Here is a 19,219-nt window from a genome sequence, read left to right on the forward strand (position 1 = left end):
AACAATTGATCTGGCATCAACTGCATTTCGAGTAGAATCACAGAAATTTACAGCACGGAAGGAGGCCATTTCGGCCCATCGTGTCCACGCCGGCCGACAAAGAGCTATCCAGCCTAATCCCACTTTCCAGCTCTCGGTCCGTAGCCCTGTAGGTTGCAGCACTTCAGGTGCACATTCAAGTACTTTTTAAATGTGGTGAGGGTTTCTGCCTCTACCACCCTTTCAGGCAGTGAGTTCCAGACCCCCACCACCCTCTGGGTGAAGAAATTTCCCCTCAAATCCCCTCTAAACCTCCCCCCAATTACTTTAAATCTATGGCCCCTGGTTGTTGACCCCTCTGCTAAGGGAAACAGGTCCTTCCTATCCACTCTAGCCAGGACCCTCATAATTTTATACACCTCAATAAGTCTCCCCTCAGTCTCCCCAGTTCCAAAGAAAACAAACCCCAGCCCAGTTTGCGGAAGAGAGCTCCAAATTTCTGCCATCGTTTGTGTGGAGAAATGTCTCTTAACTTCACTCCTGAAAGGACTGGCTCTAATTTTTAGACTCTTGGCCCCGAGTCCTAGAGTCCGCAACCAGCGGGAAGAGTCTCTCTCTGACTATCCTATCTGTTCCCCTTCATAGCTTGAAAACTTTGATCAGATCACCCGTGAACCGGCTAAATTTCCGGGGATACCACCGCCGTTGTCCCTGAGCTGTGCGGGCATGGAGTCGCATGGTGATCAGGAATTCCTGCGCCGGCTGCTGTAAAAGACACGGCTGGGCAGCAAGTTTAAAGGGTCCGCGCACTGGACAAAACATTGGCGGGAACATTGGATACAACCTTCCTTCTCTCCTCGTAATTTAAACCTTGGAGACCAGGAATCATTGTGGTAAATCGCCACTGCTCTCCCTCTAAGGCTCACATATCCTTCCTAAAGTTGCTACAGAGCTTCAGTGCGTTGCACTCCTGTCCGTTTCACTACATTGGACAAATGTGATATATAACCTGTTGGAGCAACTGCTGTTCGCTTTGTTAGTTGTTTATCCCTGTTGTGTCCAACCCTTGTGTTTTATCTCTTCCTATCTTTATTGCAAAGGAAACGGGTCCTCTCAGCTACACTGGCAATCAAAATCCCTCTTGCACACTCTGCCTCCTGCACCCCACCCCTGTGATTAAAAGCCTGTCTCATTCAACAGACAATTTAAACCAACTCTGCCTTTGTTCTGTATTACAATGATGTAAAAACATACCTATACTCAGACAGTGTTGCCCACCCAGTGAGCAGACAGAGAGCCCGCACCGAGAAACCCACCCAACGGACTCTGAACACAGGCTGAGAAGTGGGCGAGTGAACAAGCTTCTTTCAACACTGCTTGTATTTATATAGCGCCTTTAACCTCGTAAGAACATCCCAGGGCGCTTTACCGGAGTATGTTATGAGATAAAATTTGACACCGAGCCGAATAAGGAGATGTTAGGAGAAGCTTGGTCAAAGAGGGTGGTTTTAAGGAGCGTCTTAAAGGGGGAGAGAGAGGCAGAGAGGTTTGGGGAGAGAGTTCCAGAGTTTAGGGCCTAGGTAGCTGAAGGCATTGGTGCAGTGATTAAAATCGGGGGATGTTCAAGAGGGCAGGATTGGAGGAGCGCAGACATCTCAGAGGCTTGTGGGGCTGGAAGAGATTACAGAGATAGGGAGGGGCGAGGCCGTGGAGGAAAACGAGGATGAGAAATTTAAAACCGAGGTGTTGCTGGACCGAGAGCCAATGTAGGTCAGCGAGCACAGGTGTGAAGGGTCAACAGAACATCCTCTTACTCCAACCTCCCTCCCTGTCCGCTGACACTGGGTGACAGATTAGCTGACCCACAGGCTCCTTCCTGCCAGTAAAGGCGAGCGACGGAGACAGACATCTCCTTTCTCAGCATATACTCCCCAAACACACTCCTGCCCCGCCATCAGCAGCTTCTCCCTCACCCTAGCCCCATACCTCACCGACAACACAGTGGGGCCTACACTGTGGTCCTGGAAACAATTCCTGCAGCGTTCTGTGCCCCTGAGGGAGCTGGCCCCATCCACGGTGCCCACTGATCTGAGCGTGGTCCTCAGTGCCGGCCGTATTTCCTGCACCATTATTATGCAAGCGGCTGTTGCACCTGCAAGGTGGAGGGTCCGTTTGTGGGAGGGGGGGAATGAGGTCAGTGCCCACCGGAAATTGGCATTTGATGTTGAAGATATAGTCGGCACAACTCTGTCCCGCCACCTCCGCAGTGTAAACCGCCTGTGCCCATCTCACCCTGCAACACAACCCAATCTGCCCATCTTACCCTCCGCAACATAACCCACTCTGCCCATCTCACCCTGCAACACAACCCAATCTGCCCATCTTACCCTCCGCAACATAACCCACTCTGCCCATCTCACCCTCCGCAACATAACCCACTCTGCCCATCTCACCCTGCAACACAACCCAATCTGCCCATCTTACCCTCCGCAACATAACCCACTCTGCCCATCTTACCCTCCGCAACATAACCCACTCTGCCCATCTCACCCTCCGCAACATAACCCACTCTGCCCATCTCACCCTGCAACACAACCCAATCTGCCCATCTTACCCTCCGCAACATAACCCACTCTGCCCATCTCACCCTCCGCAACATAACCCACTCTGCCCATCTCACCCTGCAACACAACCCAATCTGCCCATCTTACCCTCCGCAACATAACCCACTCTGCCCATCTCACCCTGCAACACAACCCACTCTGCCCATCTCACCCTCCACAGCAAAATCGCCTGTGCCTATCTCACCCTCCGCAACATAACCCCCTCTGCCCATCTCACCCTCCGCAACATAACCCACTCTGCCCATCTCACCCTGCAACACAACCCACTCTGCCCATCTCACCCTCCGCAACGTAATCCCCTCTGCCCATCTCACACCCTCGGCTTTGGTCACCTCTGGTTTTGAGTTCCCCTGTGTCTTACTTGCTGACATCCCATCCTCACTCCCTCCATTAGCTCTAATTCATTCAAAATGCAGCTGCCTATATCCTGTCCCGCTTGCCCCTCAGTCCTTGCCCCGGCTGATTTACACTGGCTCTCTGCCCCTCGATACATTCAATGTAAACTTCTCATCCTCCTCTACAAATCTTCCCCCAGCCCCTCCCCCCTCCCCCCCTCGCACCTTCCTCCAGCCCCTCCCCCTCCTCGCCACCTTCCCTCAGCCCCTCCCCCTCCGCCCCACCTTCCCCCAGCCCCCCCTCCCCCGCACCTTCCCCCAGCCCCTCCCCCGCACCTTCCCCCAGCCCCTCCCACGCTTCCCCCTTCCCCTCACCCCCTCCCCCCGCCACCTTTCCCCAGCCTTGCAATCTCTCCCTTTGCCTCACCATTACTGATGGAGAATTTAGCTGCCTTGACCCTACTCTGTTTTATTTTTAGCCTCTGATGCATTAAATGCACGATGTATCGGGTAATTAGATTGGCTTTTATCATTTATGTCTAAGGTTTCCGATCTAATGCCTAAATTAGTTCACTTTGAGCTGACCTTTGTAAGCCAGTCTGAAAGGCATTGATTATTGGTTTGTACACAGAGTACAACTTCTGACTTACAGCACCTAGCCAGTGTACCTCGGGCCGTCAGCCCATGGTGAGATGGTCCCTGGGTGACATGAGTATAGAGTCATGCGTTCTCTTCTGTTGGGTGGCAACCTGCTTGTGGGATCGGGCAGTTCCTCCTGACGATCTGGGTTGTGGCCGTGGCGAGTGATGGAACCTGATTGTCCGCCTCTTGCTGACTTTACCTGCTGCAATCTCTCCGTTGGCAGTTGGCCTTCGATGGACTGAAGATCGGGAGGGATGTAAAACCCCTTGTCACCCACTGTACATCATGGCACAAAGTCAGGATCAACCCTTCTCTTGTGGAACATAGGATTGGATTAATTGTTGGACCTCATTCTCTCTACTTTTACTTGGATCACAAATAACATAACCTTTCTGAAAGGAGGAATTTCTTTACTCAGAGGGTTGTGAATCTTTGGAATTCTCTGCCCCAGAGAGCTGTGGATGCTGAGTCTCTGAATATATTCAAGGCTGAGATCGATAGATTTTGGGAGTCTAGGGGAATCGAGGGATATAGAGATCGGGCGGGAAAGTGGAGTTGAGGTCGATGGTGAGCCATGATCTTATTGAATGGCAGAACAGGTTCGAGGGGCTGTCGGGCCTACTCCTGCGCCTATTACTTACGTTAAAGCTTCTTTCTAACATTTAAAACCTTCTTTACTTTTTCATTCTTGGTCTTTCTGGCCATCTAGAGCCTGACAGCTCTCTGAAAACCTTCAGATGCCCGTCCTTAAATGTCTTAAACCTTTACAGAAATCTAATCACAAGTTACCTGACCAAACATAGTGACAAATGCAGCCACAGGGATCGCTTTCAATGAGGCCGTTCAACTCAATTAGAATTCGTTTTTTTATTAAAACCTCCGCTGCAATAACTTTATTCCTCCCTCTTTTCTGCAGGTGTGTAAATGAAGGAGTGTGATACTGCTGAGTCATTATGTGCTCCCAACATTGTAGCCCTGATTTCCCCAACCTCACTTGTTGAGGGGGTCCGTTCCACTGCAGTCCTCTTGCGAAGGGACAGAACTGTCTGTCTGTCCCACTCGCTATCACCATTTTCTGGCAGTCATGGGCAGCAATGGCTGCACCAAAGCGCATGTATGTCCCGTACCATTAACATGAGCGTCTCTTGCAACCCACTCGTGATAGCCACCCAACCAATCCACATGTGGGCAGGGCCACTGGGTCATGAACTTTGCTCTACGCAGCTGACAACTTGTGCTGTCCCTCTAGTCCCTGCCATCACCCATGGCCTAAAGAGATTTGGAACACTCTCTGGATAAAATAAATGACATGGAAACACGAGCAATGCCAGCCAGCTGTTCTCAAACCATGCTCCCACAAACAGTCCCTTCAAATAGCTTGGGGTTAAACATCGAAAACTCTACCAAGTTTCCAGGATTATTGAAGCGTGTCTGGGAAGACATGGCCTGGTTATACATCTCTCCCAATGTACATCCCCCAAATCGCCTTCACACAATTGGATAAACCGAGCGCAACAACCATCTGAAAGGGCAAGAAAACCAGGATCAGGATAAGGAAACTTCAACTGCCCAAACCACGGACCAATTTACGAGGATGTTGCCGGGAGTGGAGAATTTTAGCGATGAGGAAAGATTGGATAGGCTGGGTTTGAAACAGAGGAGGCTGAGGGGAGACCTTATTGAGGTGTATAAAATTATGAGGGTCCTGGAAAGAGCGGATAGGAAGGACTGGTTTCCCTTGGCAGTGGGGTCAATGACCAGGGGGCATAGATTTAAATTAATTGGGGAGAGGTGTAGAGGAGATGTGAGGGGAAATATTTTCACCCAGAGGGTGCTGGGGGTCTGGAACTCACTGCCTGAAAGGATGGTAGAGGCAGAAACCCTCACCACATTACTTGGATGTGCACTTGAAGTGCCGTAACCTGCAGGGCTACGGACCTCGAGCTGGAAAGTGGGATTAGGCTGGATAGCTCTTGGTCGGCCGGCGCGGACACGATGGGCCGAAATGGCCTCTTTCCATGCTGTAAATTGCTATGATTTACCCTCCCAAACTGTCACTGCTGTTACCGAGCATCCGACAGTAATACCCTCGACACGCAGTCCGCCAGGTCAGCGATGGAACAGGGATGCTGCCAGCCTCATCCACCACACAGCTTCTCTGTGTCTCTGCGCCCAAAGGTATCCCACCCAGAACCCCTCAAACACCCGGGTCTAAGCCGCTGTACAAGCACGGAGAGAAGGAGGCACCATCTCTATCCCCGCGTGCTGCCATCAGTCCTAGCAGACCACGCCCCAAAACTCGAGTGTCTCGTGAACGGTGGAGTATCGGAACCTTTGATATCCCTCAGGAACAGAAAGTTCTCTGGACTCCAATTACTGTTTACAAGAAAACTGGCTGAGCTGTTAAAATTTAATCCTTGCACTGAACAAAAGTCATTAGTTGAAATTTGAGATCCGAATTTGTGCTGAAAAATAATGATTGTGGGCCATCCGTTCGTTATTACCCTCCCCTCCCTCGGGCCTGTCAGCATAGAGAAGCTAAATTCCACAGCGCTTCTATCCACTGCTTGCAACAAGAGACTGCCTCACCGAGCTGGATTTACAGCCCTTTCACTGCAAGCTTGTTCTTTCTTTCAAGAAAGTTCCTTTCCCAAACAGCCAGCCCGAGTAAAATCCTTTATCTCCAGGTGCCCGGATACTGCAGAGTGCAACCACGTGCCCCGCCCCAGCCGACCCGTACAGGTGGGACGCCCGTCGTGGTCGAGTGAGGCGGACACAATCCACACCTTCTCACCATCGGGAAGGTATGGGTAGAGGGCGCTGTGTGATATCCATGAACTCTCCGTTGCACCAGACCCAGCACACTGCCCCCCCGGACCCTCCACAATGGTAACTCACCGGACCCTCCCGGGGCCAGACTCCTGGGCTACCTCCTAACGGAAGCCCATCAGTGCAGCCCACTGTGCTCCCCCTCTCTCCCACACACCCAGTGCAGATTGAAGCAGTGCGGTAGGTAGTCCAGCCTGAGAACGTCACGTACCCCAAGGCTGAAGCAGGTGAAATGATTTGAAATGTACAGTAGGGCATATACACTATATCATGTACATTATACCATGTACACTATATCATGTGCACTATATCATGTACATTATACCATGTGCACTATATAATGAACACTACCATGTGCACTATATCATGTGCGCTATACCATGTGCATTATATAATATACACTATACGTTGTACACTACCATGTGCACTATATCATATGCGCTATACCATGTGCATTATATAATATACACTATACGTTGTACACTACCATGTGCACTATATCATGTACACCATATCCTGTACACCATACGATGTGCACTAACCATGTACTCCATACGATGTACACTAAACCATGTGTGCTAACCATGTGCACCATACCATGTACACTATACATAGAAACATAGAAACATAGAAACTGGGTGCAGGAGCAGGCCATTCAGCCCTTCTAGCCTGCACCGCCATTCAATGAGTTCATGGCTGAACATGAAACTTCAGTACCCCCTTCCTGCTTTCTCGCCATAACCCTTGATCCCCCGAGTAGTAAGGACTTCAGCGAACTCCCTTTTGAATATATTTAGTGAATTGGCTTCAACTACTTTCTGTGGTAGAGAATTCCACAGGTTCACCACTCTCTGGGTGAAGAAGTTTCTCCTCATCTCGGTCCTAAATGGCTTACCCCTTATCCTTAGACTGTGACCCCTGGTTCTGGACTTCCCCAACATTGGGAACATTCTTCCTGCATCTAACCTGTCTAAACCCGTCTGAATTTTAAACCTTTCTATGAGGTCCCCTCTCATTCTTCTGAATTCCAGTGAATACAAGCCCAGTTGATCCAGTCTTTCTTGATAGGTCAGTCCCACCATCCCGGGAATCAGTCTGGTGAATCTTCGCTGCACTCCCTCAATAGCAAGAATGTCCTTCCTCAAGTTAGGAGACCAAAACTGTACACAATACTTCAGGTGTGGCCTCACCAAGGCCCTGTACAACTGTAGCAACACCTCCCTGCCCCTGTACTCAAATCCCCTCGCTATGAAGGCCAACATGCCATTTGCTTTCTTAACCGCCTGCTGTACCTGCATGCTAACCTTCAATGACTGATATACCATGACACCCAGGTCTTGTTGCACCTTCCCTTTTCCTAATCTGTCACCATTCAGATAATAGTCTGTCTCTCTGTTTTTACCACCAAAGTGGATAACCTCACATTTATCCACATTATACTTCATCTGTCATGCATTTGCCCACTCACCTAACCTATCCAAGTCACTCTGCAGCCTAATAGCATCCTCCTCGCAGCTCACACTGCCATCCAACTTAGTGTCATCCGCAAATTTGGAGATACTGCATTTAATCCCCTCGTCTAAATCATTAATGTACAATGTAAACAGCTGGGGCCCCAGCACAGAATCTTGCGGCACCCCACTAGTCACTGCCTGCCATTCTGAAAAGTACCCGTTTACTCCTACTCTTTGCTTCCTGTCTGACAACCAGTTCTCAATCCACGTCAGCACACTACCCCCAATCCCATGTGCTTTAACTTTGCACATTAATCTCTTGTGTGGGACCTTGTCGAAAGCCTTCTGAAAGTCCAAATATACCACATCAACTGGTTCTCCTTTGTCCACTTTACTGGAAACATCCTCAAAAAATTCCAGAAGATTTGTCAAGCATGATTTCCCTTTCACAAATCCATGCTGACTTGGACCTATCATGTCACCATTTTCCAGATGCACTGCTATGACATCCTTAATAATTGATTCCATCATTTTACCCACTACTGAGGTCAGGCTGACCAGTCTATAATTCTCTGTTTTCTCTCTCCCTCCTTTTTTAAAAAGTGGGGTTACATTGGCTACCCTCCACTCGATAGGAACTGATCCAGAGTCAATGGAATGTTGGAAAATGACTGTCAATGCATCCGCTACTTCCAAGGCCACCTCCTTAAGTACTCTGGGATGCAGTCCATCAGGCCCTGGAGATTTATCGGCCTTCAATCCCATCAATTTCCCCAACACAATTTCCCGACTAATAAAGATTTCCCTCAGTTCCCCCTCCTTACTAGACCCTCTGACCCCTTTTATATCCGGAAGGTTGTTTGTATCCTCCTTAATGAATACCGAACCAAAGTACTTGTTCAATTGGTCCGCCATTTCTTTGTTCCCCGTTATGACTTCCCCTGATTCTGACTGCAGGGGACCTTTTTCTCTTTACATACCTATAGAAACTTTTGCAATCCGTCTTAATGTTCCCTGCAAGCTTCTTCTCGTACTCCATTTTCCCTGCCCTAATCAAACCCTTTGTCCTCCTCTGCTGAGTTCTAAATTTCTCCCAGTCCCCAGGTTCGCTGCTATTTCTGGCCAATTTGTATGCCACTTCCTTGGCTTTAATACTATCCCTGATTTCCCTAGATAGCCACGGTTGAGCCACCTTCCCTTTTTTATTTTTACGCCAGACAGGAATGTACAATTGTTGTAATTCATCCATGCGGTCTCTAAATGTCTGCCATTGCCCATCCACAGTCAACCCCCTAAGTATCATTCGCCAATCTATCCTAGCCAATTCACGCCTCATACCTTCAAAGTTACCCTTCTTTAAGTTCTGGACCATGGTCTCTGAATTTACTGTTTCATTCTCCATCCTAATGCAGAATTCCACCATATTATGGTCACTCTTCCCCAAGGGGCCTCGCACAATGAGATTCCTAATTAATCCTCTCTCATTACACAACACCCAGTCTAAGATGGCCTCCCCCCTAGTTGGTTCCTCAACATATTGGTCTAGAAAACCATCCCTTATGCACTCCAGGAAATCCTCCTCCACCGTATTGCTTCCAGTTTGGCTAGCCCAATCTATATGCATATTAAAGTCACCCATTATAACTGCTACACCTTTATTGCATGCACCCCTAATTTCCTGTTTGATGCCCTCCCCAACATCCCTATTACTGTTTGGAGGTCTGTACACAACTCCTACTAACGTTTTTTGCCCTTTGGTGTTCTGCAGCTCTACCCATATAGATTCCACATCATCCAAGCTAATGTCTTTCCTAACTATTGCATTAATCTCCTATTTGCGCTACATCATGTACATTACACTCTACAATGTTGGGGCTGAGGAGCGATGAGAGATCGTGGCTGAGATTCAGCGAGTGATCGTGGCGGAGGTGCGGCGAATGTTTGTGTCGGAGGAGTGGCAAATGTGGGTTCGGAGCCCAGAAGAGCCAAAGACCATAGGGCAGCACGGGCCAACCCACACTGCATTATGTGTGTGCACTAGGTCCGTGCAGCAGAGCAGGTCTCCAGTCGTCCTGGTTAACCCTTGCCACTGGATAAAGGCCGAGCTCTGTCAAGCCCGTGTAGTGGCTGGTGTGCAATGGTCACCACACGTTAAAAAAATCCACGCACATCTTCCACCCCCTCAATTGGAGTTCAAGACTGGAATATCGGATCCTTGATTAAAACATCTGTGAATTCAACCCTTTTGGTATGGAAGCAAGTCATCCTCGGTGAAGGACTGCCTATGATGTGATGACTATGTGCACTATACCATGTACACTATATCATGTACACCATATCATGTACACTATACGTGCACCGTAGCATGTACACCTTATCATGTACACTATACCATGTACATGAACATCTGTACACTATACCATGGTACACTAAAATCATGTGCACTATATCATGGTACACTATACCGTGTACACTATGATGTACACTATATCATGTGCACTATATCATGTACATAACCATGTGCCCTATACCATGTACACTATACCATGTACATTATACCATGTACACTGTATCATGTGCACTGTATCATGCACTCTATTCCACATGCACACTACGTATCATGTACATTATACCATATACACTATACCATGTACAGTATATCATGTACACTATACCATGTATACTGTATCATGTTAACTGTATCATGTACACTATACCACATGCACAATACCATTCATTATGTACCATGTATACTGTATCGTGTGCATTATTTATCATGTGCACTGTTTCATGTACACTACCACGTGCACAATACCATACACTATGTATCATGTACACTATATCATGTACACTATACCATATGCACTATACCATGTACACTATGTATCATGCACACTACACCATGTGCACTATACCACATGCACAATACCATGAACACAATACCATGTACACTATACCATGGATACTGTATTATGTACACTATGTATCATGTACACTACACCATGTACACTATACCATGTGCACTATACTACATGCACAATACCATGTACACTATACCATGGATACTGTATCATGTGCACTATGTATCATGTGCACTGTATCATGTACACTATACCACATGCACAATATTATATACACTATGTATCATGTACACTATACCATCTACACTATACCATGTACACTATACTATGTACATAATATGTACACTATACCATGTACAGTGGGACCAAATACACCTTTGCAGTATAGGCTCACACCTAGAGACGAGCCATTGGGGAGAGGAAGGTGCCCGTTGAATGGACCCCAGTGGTAATGATGTGTGTGTGAGGTGGTACTGTCCAGGCACAAGCATCCTTCGCAGTGAGAACACTATTTCACAAACCGAGAGATGCTGCATGCAGTAAAGTGAATGCTCCTGTTCCTGTAGGTGAGGTGGGCAACATGCGACGGAGGACCCGGCGACGGCAAACGGCAGCTTCCCGCAGCAGAGTCGGGCGGGCCGCGACCTCACGGGCAGAACGGATCTGGCCCGGAGGCATCATTCCCTACATCATCGGGGGGAACTTCACCGGTCAGTGTGAGTCGGAACGACACAGTCCGGCTTTTATTGTGACATTTCTGCTCATCAGGTTGTAGGATCTTAGTGCTCAGAGTGGAACCCCTTTCTACCCCACACCCCAGTGACCGCATCGGTCACGACCAGAGTAGCTACAGAATGGGCTTCAAGGGACAGTGCAGAGGGAGCTTTAATCTGTATCTAACCCGTGCTGTACCTACCCTGGGAGTGTTTGATGGGACAGTGTAGAGGGAGCTTTACTCTGTATCTAACCCCATGCTGTACCTGCCCTGGGAGTGTTTGATGGGACAGTGTAGAGGGAGCTTTACTCTGTATCTAACCCCGTGCTGTACCTGCCCTGGGAGTGTTTGATGGGACATTGCAGGGGGAGCTTTACTCTATATCTAACCCCGTGCTGTACCTGCCCTGGGAGTGTTTGATGGGACATTGTAGAGGGAGATTTACTCTGCCCAATCAATGTGTCTCATCTCCAATCTCAGGATCCTGCTCCGGCCCTGCAGCATGACCCCATCCTATCCTGTGGCAGTTGTTCACATGTTTTCTGAATGAAATTCTCTGGTGTTCCCAGCTGCCATCCGCGGTGAATCTGGGAACGCTTGTTTACGGGATGCCGTGAGCTAGGTGAGATCCACAGGTCGACAGCCGGTGACAGAAGCACGAGCCTCACACGGTATATCAGCAGCTGTAGTTTAGCAGAACAGCAAGCATGGCTGTATAGGAACAGTGTGTGTAACAGTGCAGTGTGGAGCTGCACATGCTCACCTGGACAGACTGGGAGCCACACATCACCAGAGGTGCAGCCTGCCGTCTGATACTGTGGGGATCAGTGGGACTGATTGTCGTTGGTTTTATTGTGTGCTGTGCTGGGATCCCAACTCAGTGACCACTTTGTTTAACATGATTCAGGAACTCAGAGAGCCATATTCAAGCAAGCCATGAGGCACTGGGAGAAGTTCACCTGTGTCACGTTCGTGGAGCGGAGTAGCGAGGAAAGTTTTATTGTTTTTACTTATAGACCATGTGGGTAAGTGTATTCGGATTGAACTACTGGAAACTCTCACATTTTGACCAACACCGACATTCTTATTGATTCGGGGGAGTTTCCAGGACTCCCAGAATGTTTTCGGTGTTGGGGGTGTCGGTGTAGGGGGTGTCGCTGTTGTGTGGGGCGGACTGGTTGGGCTGGGTGCTCTTTACCTGTCCGCCATTGTTCATTGTTCATAAGTTTATATGTAACCTTCAGGGCTGCTGACCGAGGGCCGTGCGGCTCTTTGTCGGCCGGCGCGGACACGATGGGCCGAGGTGGCTTCCTCCTGCGCTGTAAATTTCTATGTTTCTATGACTCGGAGATACCTCGGCAGGAATTCCTTTGTGCACAGACAGACTTTGCTTGGTGGTCCGGTTTGCGAAAGGCCAGGCTGCCTCGGACGGTCGCACTCTCGTCTCTGAGACCCCCGGTCATGGGTTCAAGTCGCACTGAGCGAGCGGCAGCCCATAATCTCGGCTGGCACACCGGCGGAGTGCGGCACTGACAGCAGTGCTGTCTCTCTGAAGAGGCATTAAACCGAGGCCCTGCTTATCTCCTTAGGTAGCATAAAAGATCCCACAACACTCTTCCAAAGGCAGGGAATCTCCCTGGTGTCCCAGCCAACATTCCATCCTATTTGGTCATTTGCCTCTTGCGCTGGCTGTGGGAGCTTGCTGTGTGCAAATCGGCTGCCGTGTTTCCTGCATTACAACAGTGACTACACTTCGAAAGGACTTCATTGACTGTAATTATGGGACAATCTGAGGTTATGAAAGGCGCTATATAAATGCATTTTGAGGCGAGGAGGGCAGGATATTGAGGGGAGGGTGGCGAGAGGCACTGAGTGTGGGGGTGTGCAGCGCTGAGCCTGGTTCCTGTTCCACAAGCTGACTGACGCTGCCTTCTGACTGGTCTCCAGGTGCTGCTCGTATGTGGGGCGCCGAGGGGGGGGGCCCCAGGCCATCTCCATCGGCAAAAACTGCGACAAGTTTGGAATCGTCGTTCACGAGTTGGGGCATGTGATTGGGTTCTGGCACGAGCACACCCGACCGGACAGAGACGCTCACGTCAGCATCATCAGAGAGAACATACAGCCAGGTAACATGCCTCAGCCTCCCGGAGACTGTGGGGGGGAGGGGGGGGATCTGCACCGGGGGTCGAGGGTGAGGGGGGGGGCCGGGGGTCGAAGGGGGGGGGCGAGGGGGGAGGGGGGTCTGCTGTGGCAAGGCAAAGTTACAATATCAGAACACAAACTTCAGTCCCACAGCCCATCGAATCCCAGCTGTTTGCCGCATTAACTGTCCGGTTGGGCATCTGATTGTGTCTGTCCCTCTGTGGGGTGAGGGGTTCCTGGCGGACTTGTTTGCAAATGGAAGGGGTGGTGCAGTTGATGCTGCTGCTGATTGGTCAGCCGGCCTGGGTCAGTCCTGGGTCCTAGAGGGGTAGATTTGTCACTGAGGGCTGTGGAATTCTTGCCCCTCGCCCACAGCTCGGGCCACCTGAGGTGGACAAGCAGTGAGAGGGCGGACCGGAGTCCTGTGCTGTTAAACTGTGCGGTTCACAACGATCTTGGACATCAGTAAGGATGAGGGAGGCCATTCAGCCCATCGCACAGTAATGGCACAGACTGGAAATGGACTTGATGAGAAACATTTGTTAGAAATGAGCTGCCTTGTGTTGGAGATGTTACATGAATTATGCTAATTTTTCATGTCTGGATGGCACATTATGTATCTGGGGGAGGAGTGCAGATAAAGACGGGTTAATGGAACGTCTTACAGAGCAGGGCTGTAGTTTGCTATTTGTGTGAGAAATCTCATCGTTCCTACAGCAATTAAGGCTTGTAGCATCTTTTAACCTGTTGAGGGCCAGAGTCATTGACCTTTAATTTTCGCTTGGAGGCTTCCCGCTGGGAAATGCCTCCGATCCTCCAATAAAATGCCAGCGTACCTGGTAGTCCAGGAGATACGGAGACTGGCGGTCCTGGGCCTCTCCAATTAATTCGGAAACTCGGGTCCTGAACTTAAGAAAGGTAACTTCGACGGTATGAGGCGTGAATTGGCTAGAATAGACTGGCAAAGGATACTTAAAGGGTTGATGGTGGATAAGCAATGGCAAACATTTAAAGATCACATGGATGAACTTCAGCAATTGTACATCCCTGTCTGGAGTAAGAATAAAACACGGAAGGTGGCTCAACCGTGGCTAACAAGGGAAATTAAGGATAGTGTTAAATCCAAGGAAGAGGCTTATAAATTGGTTAGAAAAAGCAACAAACCTGAGGACTGGGAGAAATTTAGAATTCAACAGAGGAGGACTAAGGGTTTAATTAAGAGGGGGAAAATAGAGTATGAGAGGAAGCTTGCAGGGAACATAAAAACTGACTATAGATATGTGAAGAGAAAAAGATTAGTAAAGACAAACATAGGTCCCTTGCAGTCAGATTCAGGTGAATTTATAATGGGGAACAAAGAAATGGCAGACCAATTGAACCAATACTTTGGTTCTGTCTTCACGAAGGAAGATACAAATAACCTTCCGAATAACCTAGGGGACAGTGGATCTAGTGAGAAGGAGAAACTGAAGGATATCCTTATTAGGCGGGAAATTGTGTTAGGGAAATTGATGGGATTGAAGGCCAATAAATCCCCGGGGCCTGATAGTCTGCATCCCAGAGTACTTAAGGAAGTGGCCCTAGAAATAGTGGATGCATTGGTGATCATTTTCCAACAGTCTATCGACTCTGGATCAGTTCCTATGGACTGGAGGGTAGCTAAGTAGCTAACACCACTTTTTAAAAAAGGAGGGAGAGAGAAAACGGGTAATTATAGACTGGTTAGCCTGACATCAGTAGTGGGGAAAATATTGGAATCAATCATTAAGGATGAAATAGCAGCGCATTTGGAAAGCAGTGACAGGATCAGTCCAAGTCAGCATGGATTTATGAAAGGGAAATCATGCTTGACGAAGCTTCTGGAATTTTTTGAGGATGTAACTAGCAGAGTGGACAAGGGATGTGGTGTATTTAGACTTTCAAAAGGCTTTTGACAAGGTCCCGCACAAGAGATTGGTGTGCAAAATCAAAGCGCATGGTATTGGGGGTAATATACCGACATGGATAGAGAACTGGTTGGCAGACAGGAAGCAGAGAGTCAGGATAAACGGGTCGTTTTCAGAATGGCAAGCAGTGACTAGTGGAATGCCGCAGGGCTCAGTGCTGGGACCCCAGCTCTTTACAATATAGATTAATGATTTAGATGAAGGAATAGAGTGTAATATCTCCAAGTTTGTGGATGACACTAAACTGGGTGGCAGTGTGAGCTGTGAGGATGCTAAGAGGCTGCAGGGTGACTTGGACAGGTTAGATGAGTGGGCAAATGCATGGCAGATGCAGTATAATGTGGATAAATGTAAGGTTATCCATTTTCGGGGCAAAAACACAAAAGCAGAATATTATCTGAATGGCGGCAGCTTAGGAAAAGGGGAGGTGCAACGAGACCTGGGTGTCATGGTTCATTAGTCATTGAAAGTGGGCATGCAGTTACAGCAGGCAGTAAAGAAGGCAAATGGCATGTTAGCCTTCATAGCTAGGGGATTTGAGTACAGGAGCAGGGAGGTCTTACTGCAGTTGTACAGGGCCTTAGTGAGGCTTCACCTGGAATATTGTGTTCAGTTTTGGTCTCCTAGTCTGAGGAAGGACGTTCTTGCTATTGAGGGAGTGCAGCGAAGGTTCACCAGACTGATTCCAGGGATGGCTGGGCTGTCATATGAGGAGAGACTGGATCAACTGGGCCTTTATTCACTGGAGTTTAGAAGGATGAGAGGGATCTCATAGAAACATATAAGATTCTGACGGGACTGGACAAGTTAGATGCGGGAAGAATGTTCCCGATGTTGGGGAAGTCCAGAACCAGGGGACATAGTCTTAGGATAAGGGGTAAGCCATTTAGGACTGAGATGAGGAGAAACTTCTTCACTCAAGAGAGTTGTTAACCTGTGGAATTCCCTGCCGCAGAGAGTTGTTGATGCCATTTCATATATTCAAGAGGGAGTTAGATATAGCCCTTACGGTTAAGGGGATCAAGGGGTATGGAGAGAAGGCGGGAAAGGGGTACTGAAGGAATGATCAGCCATGATCTTATTGAATGGCAGTACAGGCTTGAAGGGCCGATTGGCCTACTCCTGCACCTATTTTCTATGTTTCTATGCGCGGGAAGAGGCACACGTATCTCAGGAGTGCAGGCGATTCACAAGAGCCCCTGGGATCACATGGGCCGGCCCAACCAATGACAGGAGGGAATCTCCACTCATGCTTGTAGCGATTCCGTATGTACGGAAAAATACCTCCACACTTCAAATACATTTCTAAAAACCATCACATATTTAAAATTAATTGAAATGGCATTTAATTAAATACTTAAAACAAAAACTTAAATTTTTGAAAAATAAATGTACATGTTTTAAAGAGGTTAAAAATAAACTTGCCTTGTTTCATAGGTTTCTAAATGTCTAAATTATTGGTGACATTTTATTTTTCTGTTTTTTAAAACTCTCACGTTGGTAAAAGCAGCCCTTACGCTGGCAAATAGTCCAACTCTCCGCCCGTGAATGCCCGTTTCCCGGGGATTTGTGAGATCGTCCAAGAGAATTCTTGCCCGATCGCAAGTTCCGGGTTTTAGGGCATGTGTGTGCATCCCTCGGGGCGGCAAATTACAGCCTGTTGTCACACGGCAGTTTCACAGATAAAGATGTTTACAACCTTGTTCGGGAGCAAAGCTCAGAAACAAGGTTGATCAATGGGGGTTAATTCTTCTCTGTCATCTTTGAAGTGCTCCTGTCTCCGAGAACTCGCTGTGAAATGGCTGTTATAGCATTTTGGTGCCATCAGAACAGCTTGATGCTAGTTCACGAATCTCACAGCACAGGAGGAGGCCATTCGGCCCATCGTGCCTGTGCTGGCTCGGTGAATGAGCTGTCCAATCAGTCCCACTCCCCCCGCTCTTTCCCTGTCACCCTGCTAATTTCTCCCCTTTAGTATTTATCCAGTTCCCTTTTGAAAGTTTCTATTTAATCTGCTTCAGGCAGCGAATTCCAGATCATAACAACTCGCTGCGTAAACGATAAATCTCCTCCTCTCCCCTCGGGTTATTTTACCAAGTATCTCGGTCTGTGTCCTCTGGTTATTCACTCTCCTGCTAGTGGAAACAGTTTCTCCGTGTGTATCTGTTATGTATTGTCCATGTACATTAAATGTATAGTTACAATGGTGCGCCACAAGGGGCACTATGGTGGGAGACCTGAAAGTACCTGCGAGACAGAGTGTAAAAGGCTGCCCACCACACCTGAGGGGCACTCTGGAGTTACACAATAAAGGACCAAGGTCACAGCAGTTACTACAACACCAGACTGTGTGGAGTCAGTGGTTTGAGTGCTACATACATCACAAATTGGCGACAAGGACACGGACGAGCTCTTCACGCAACCATGGCTACTTTGGGCACGCTAAAGGATTTCACAGAGGGTAATGACTGGGATGCCTTTACGGAAAGGTTCGAGTATTATTTTATAGCAAACAACCTGACGGAGGACACGAACGCACTGATAGAGAAGCGTAAGGCGATATTGCTGTCCAGTTGTGGCGATGAGGTTTACCGTCTCGTCAGGGATTTGCTGGCACCCGCGAGCGCCAAGGACAAGTCATATGAGCAGCTGATTGAACTCATTCGTAACCAACTGAAACCGAAGGAGAGCATCCTCACGGCCAGGCACAAATTCTACCACCACTGCAGACCTGAGGGCCAGGTTGTCACCAAATATGCTGCAGACATCAGGAGACTCGCGGCGCCGTGCGATTTTGGCACACACCTTAACGAGGCGTTGTGAGATATCTTTGTTATGGGGATTGGCCGTGAGGGTCTCCTTCACAAGCTGCTATCCACTGAACCTACAGTCAGCCTGCAGCAGGCCATCAACATCAGCCGGGCATTTATGGCCTCGACTTGCAGCACCAAGCAGATGATCCACACGGTCTCAAACCCGGCAGGTACTATTCACAGGATAGCACCCGTCACAGACAAAACTGCAGAACGTGGCTCTGCCCAGGGCAGAGAGCACGGACCTCAGGATCCTGGAACTCAGAGTCTGCCGAGGGGGGGCTGATCGAGTAGCACCATGCTGGCGCTGCGGAGGAAGCCATGGGGCTCACCGGTGCAGGTTTGCGGAGTATATGTGCAATACCTGCCACACGAAAGGTCACCTTCAGCGTATGTGCAAAAGAAACCTGACTCACCGTGTGGCTGAGGAGATGGTAGATGATCTGCTATCCAGCGAGGAGCATTGCGGTTTGGCTCAACGGGCATCCCAGCCCCAGGTAGAAGAAGATGATGCGTTTGGACTGTATACGTGTACCGATGATTCAGCCCCAGTGATTATGGAAGTCAAGATTAACGGAGTCCCAGTGAGTATGGAAGTGGACACAGGGTCGGATCAGTCGCTGATGAGGCAGGAAACTTTTGATAAACTGTGGATTAACCCAGCTGCACGACCCAAGCTGGTCCCGGTCACGGCGAAGCTGCGTACCTACACCAGGGAACTGAGACCTGTTCCTGGCAGAGCGGATAAACAGGTATCTCACGGTGGCGAGACGCACGGTTTACCTTTGTGGAGCATTGCAAGCGATGGGCCGCCACTACTCAGGAGATGGATGGGGAAGGTCCGTGGGAGCTGGGAAGACTTCATTCCTCCACAGACCG

The 19,219-nt window shown here is 48.8% G+C and overlaps 1 protein-coding gene across 2 annotated transcripts in view; it reads left to right on the plus strand.

Moving 5' to 3' along the window:
- The window catches only part of LOC139234946 (tolloid-like protein 2), a 251,756-nt gene that overhangs the window by 124,703 nt on the left and 107,834 nt on the right, over window positions 1-19,219 (plus strand). For both annotated transcript variants that reach the window (XM_070865919.1, XM_070865920.1), the window contains 3 exons: window positions 11,291-11,434; window positions 12,347-12,464; window positions 13,387-13,565. In XM_070865919.1, coding sequence (XP_070722020.1) covers window positions 11,291-11,434; window positions 12,347-12,464; window positions 13,387-13,565 — 441 coding nt within the window. The remainder of the gene's footprint in view (window positions 1-11,290; window positions 11,435-12,346; window positions 12,465-13,386; window positions 13,566-19,219) is intronic.

The sequence above is a fragment of the Pristiophorus japonicus genome, chromosome 22 (assembly GCF_044704955.1).
Source record: "Pristiophorus japonicus isolate sPriJap1 chromosome 22, sPriJap1.hap1, whole genome shotgun sequence".
NCBI lineage: Eukaryota > Metazoa > Chordata > Chondrichthyes > Pristiophoridae > Pristiophorus > Pristiophorus japonicus.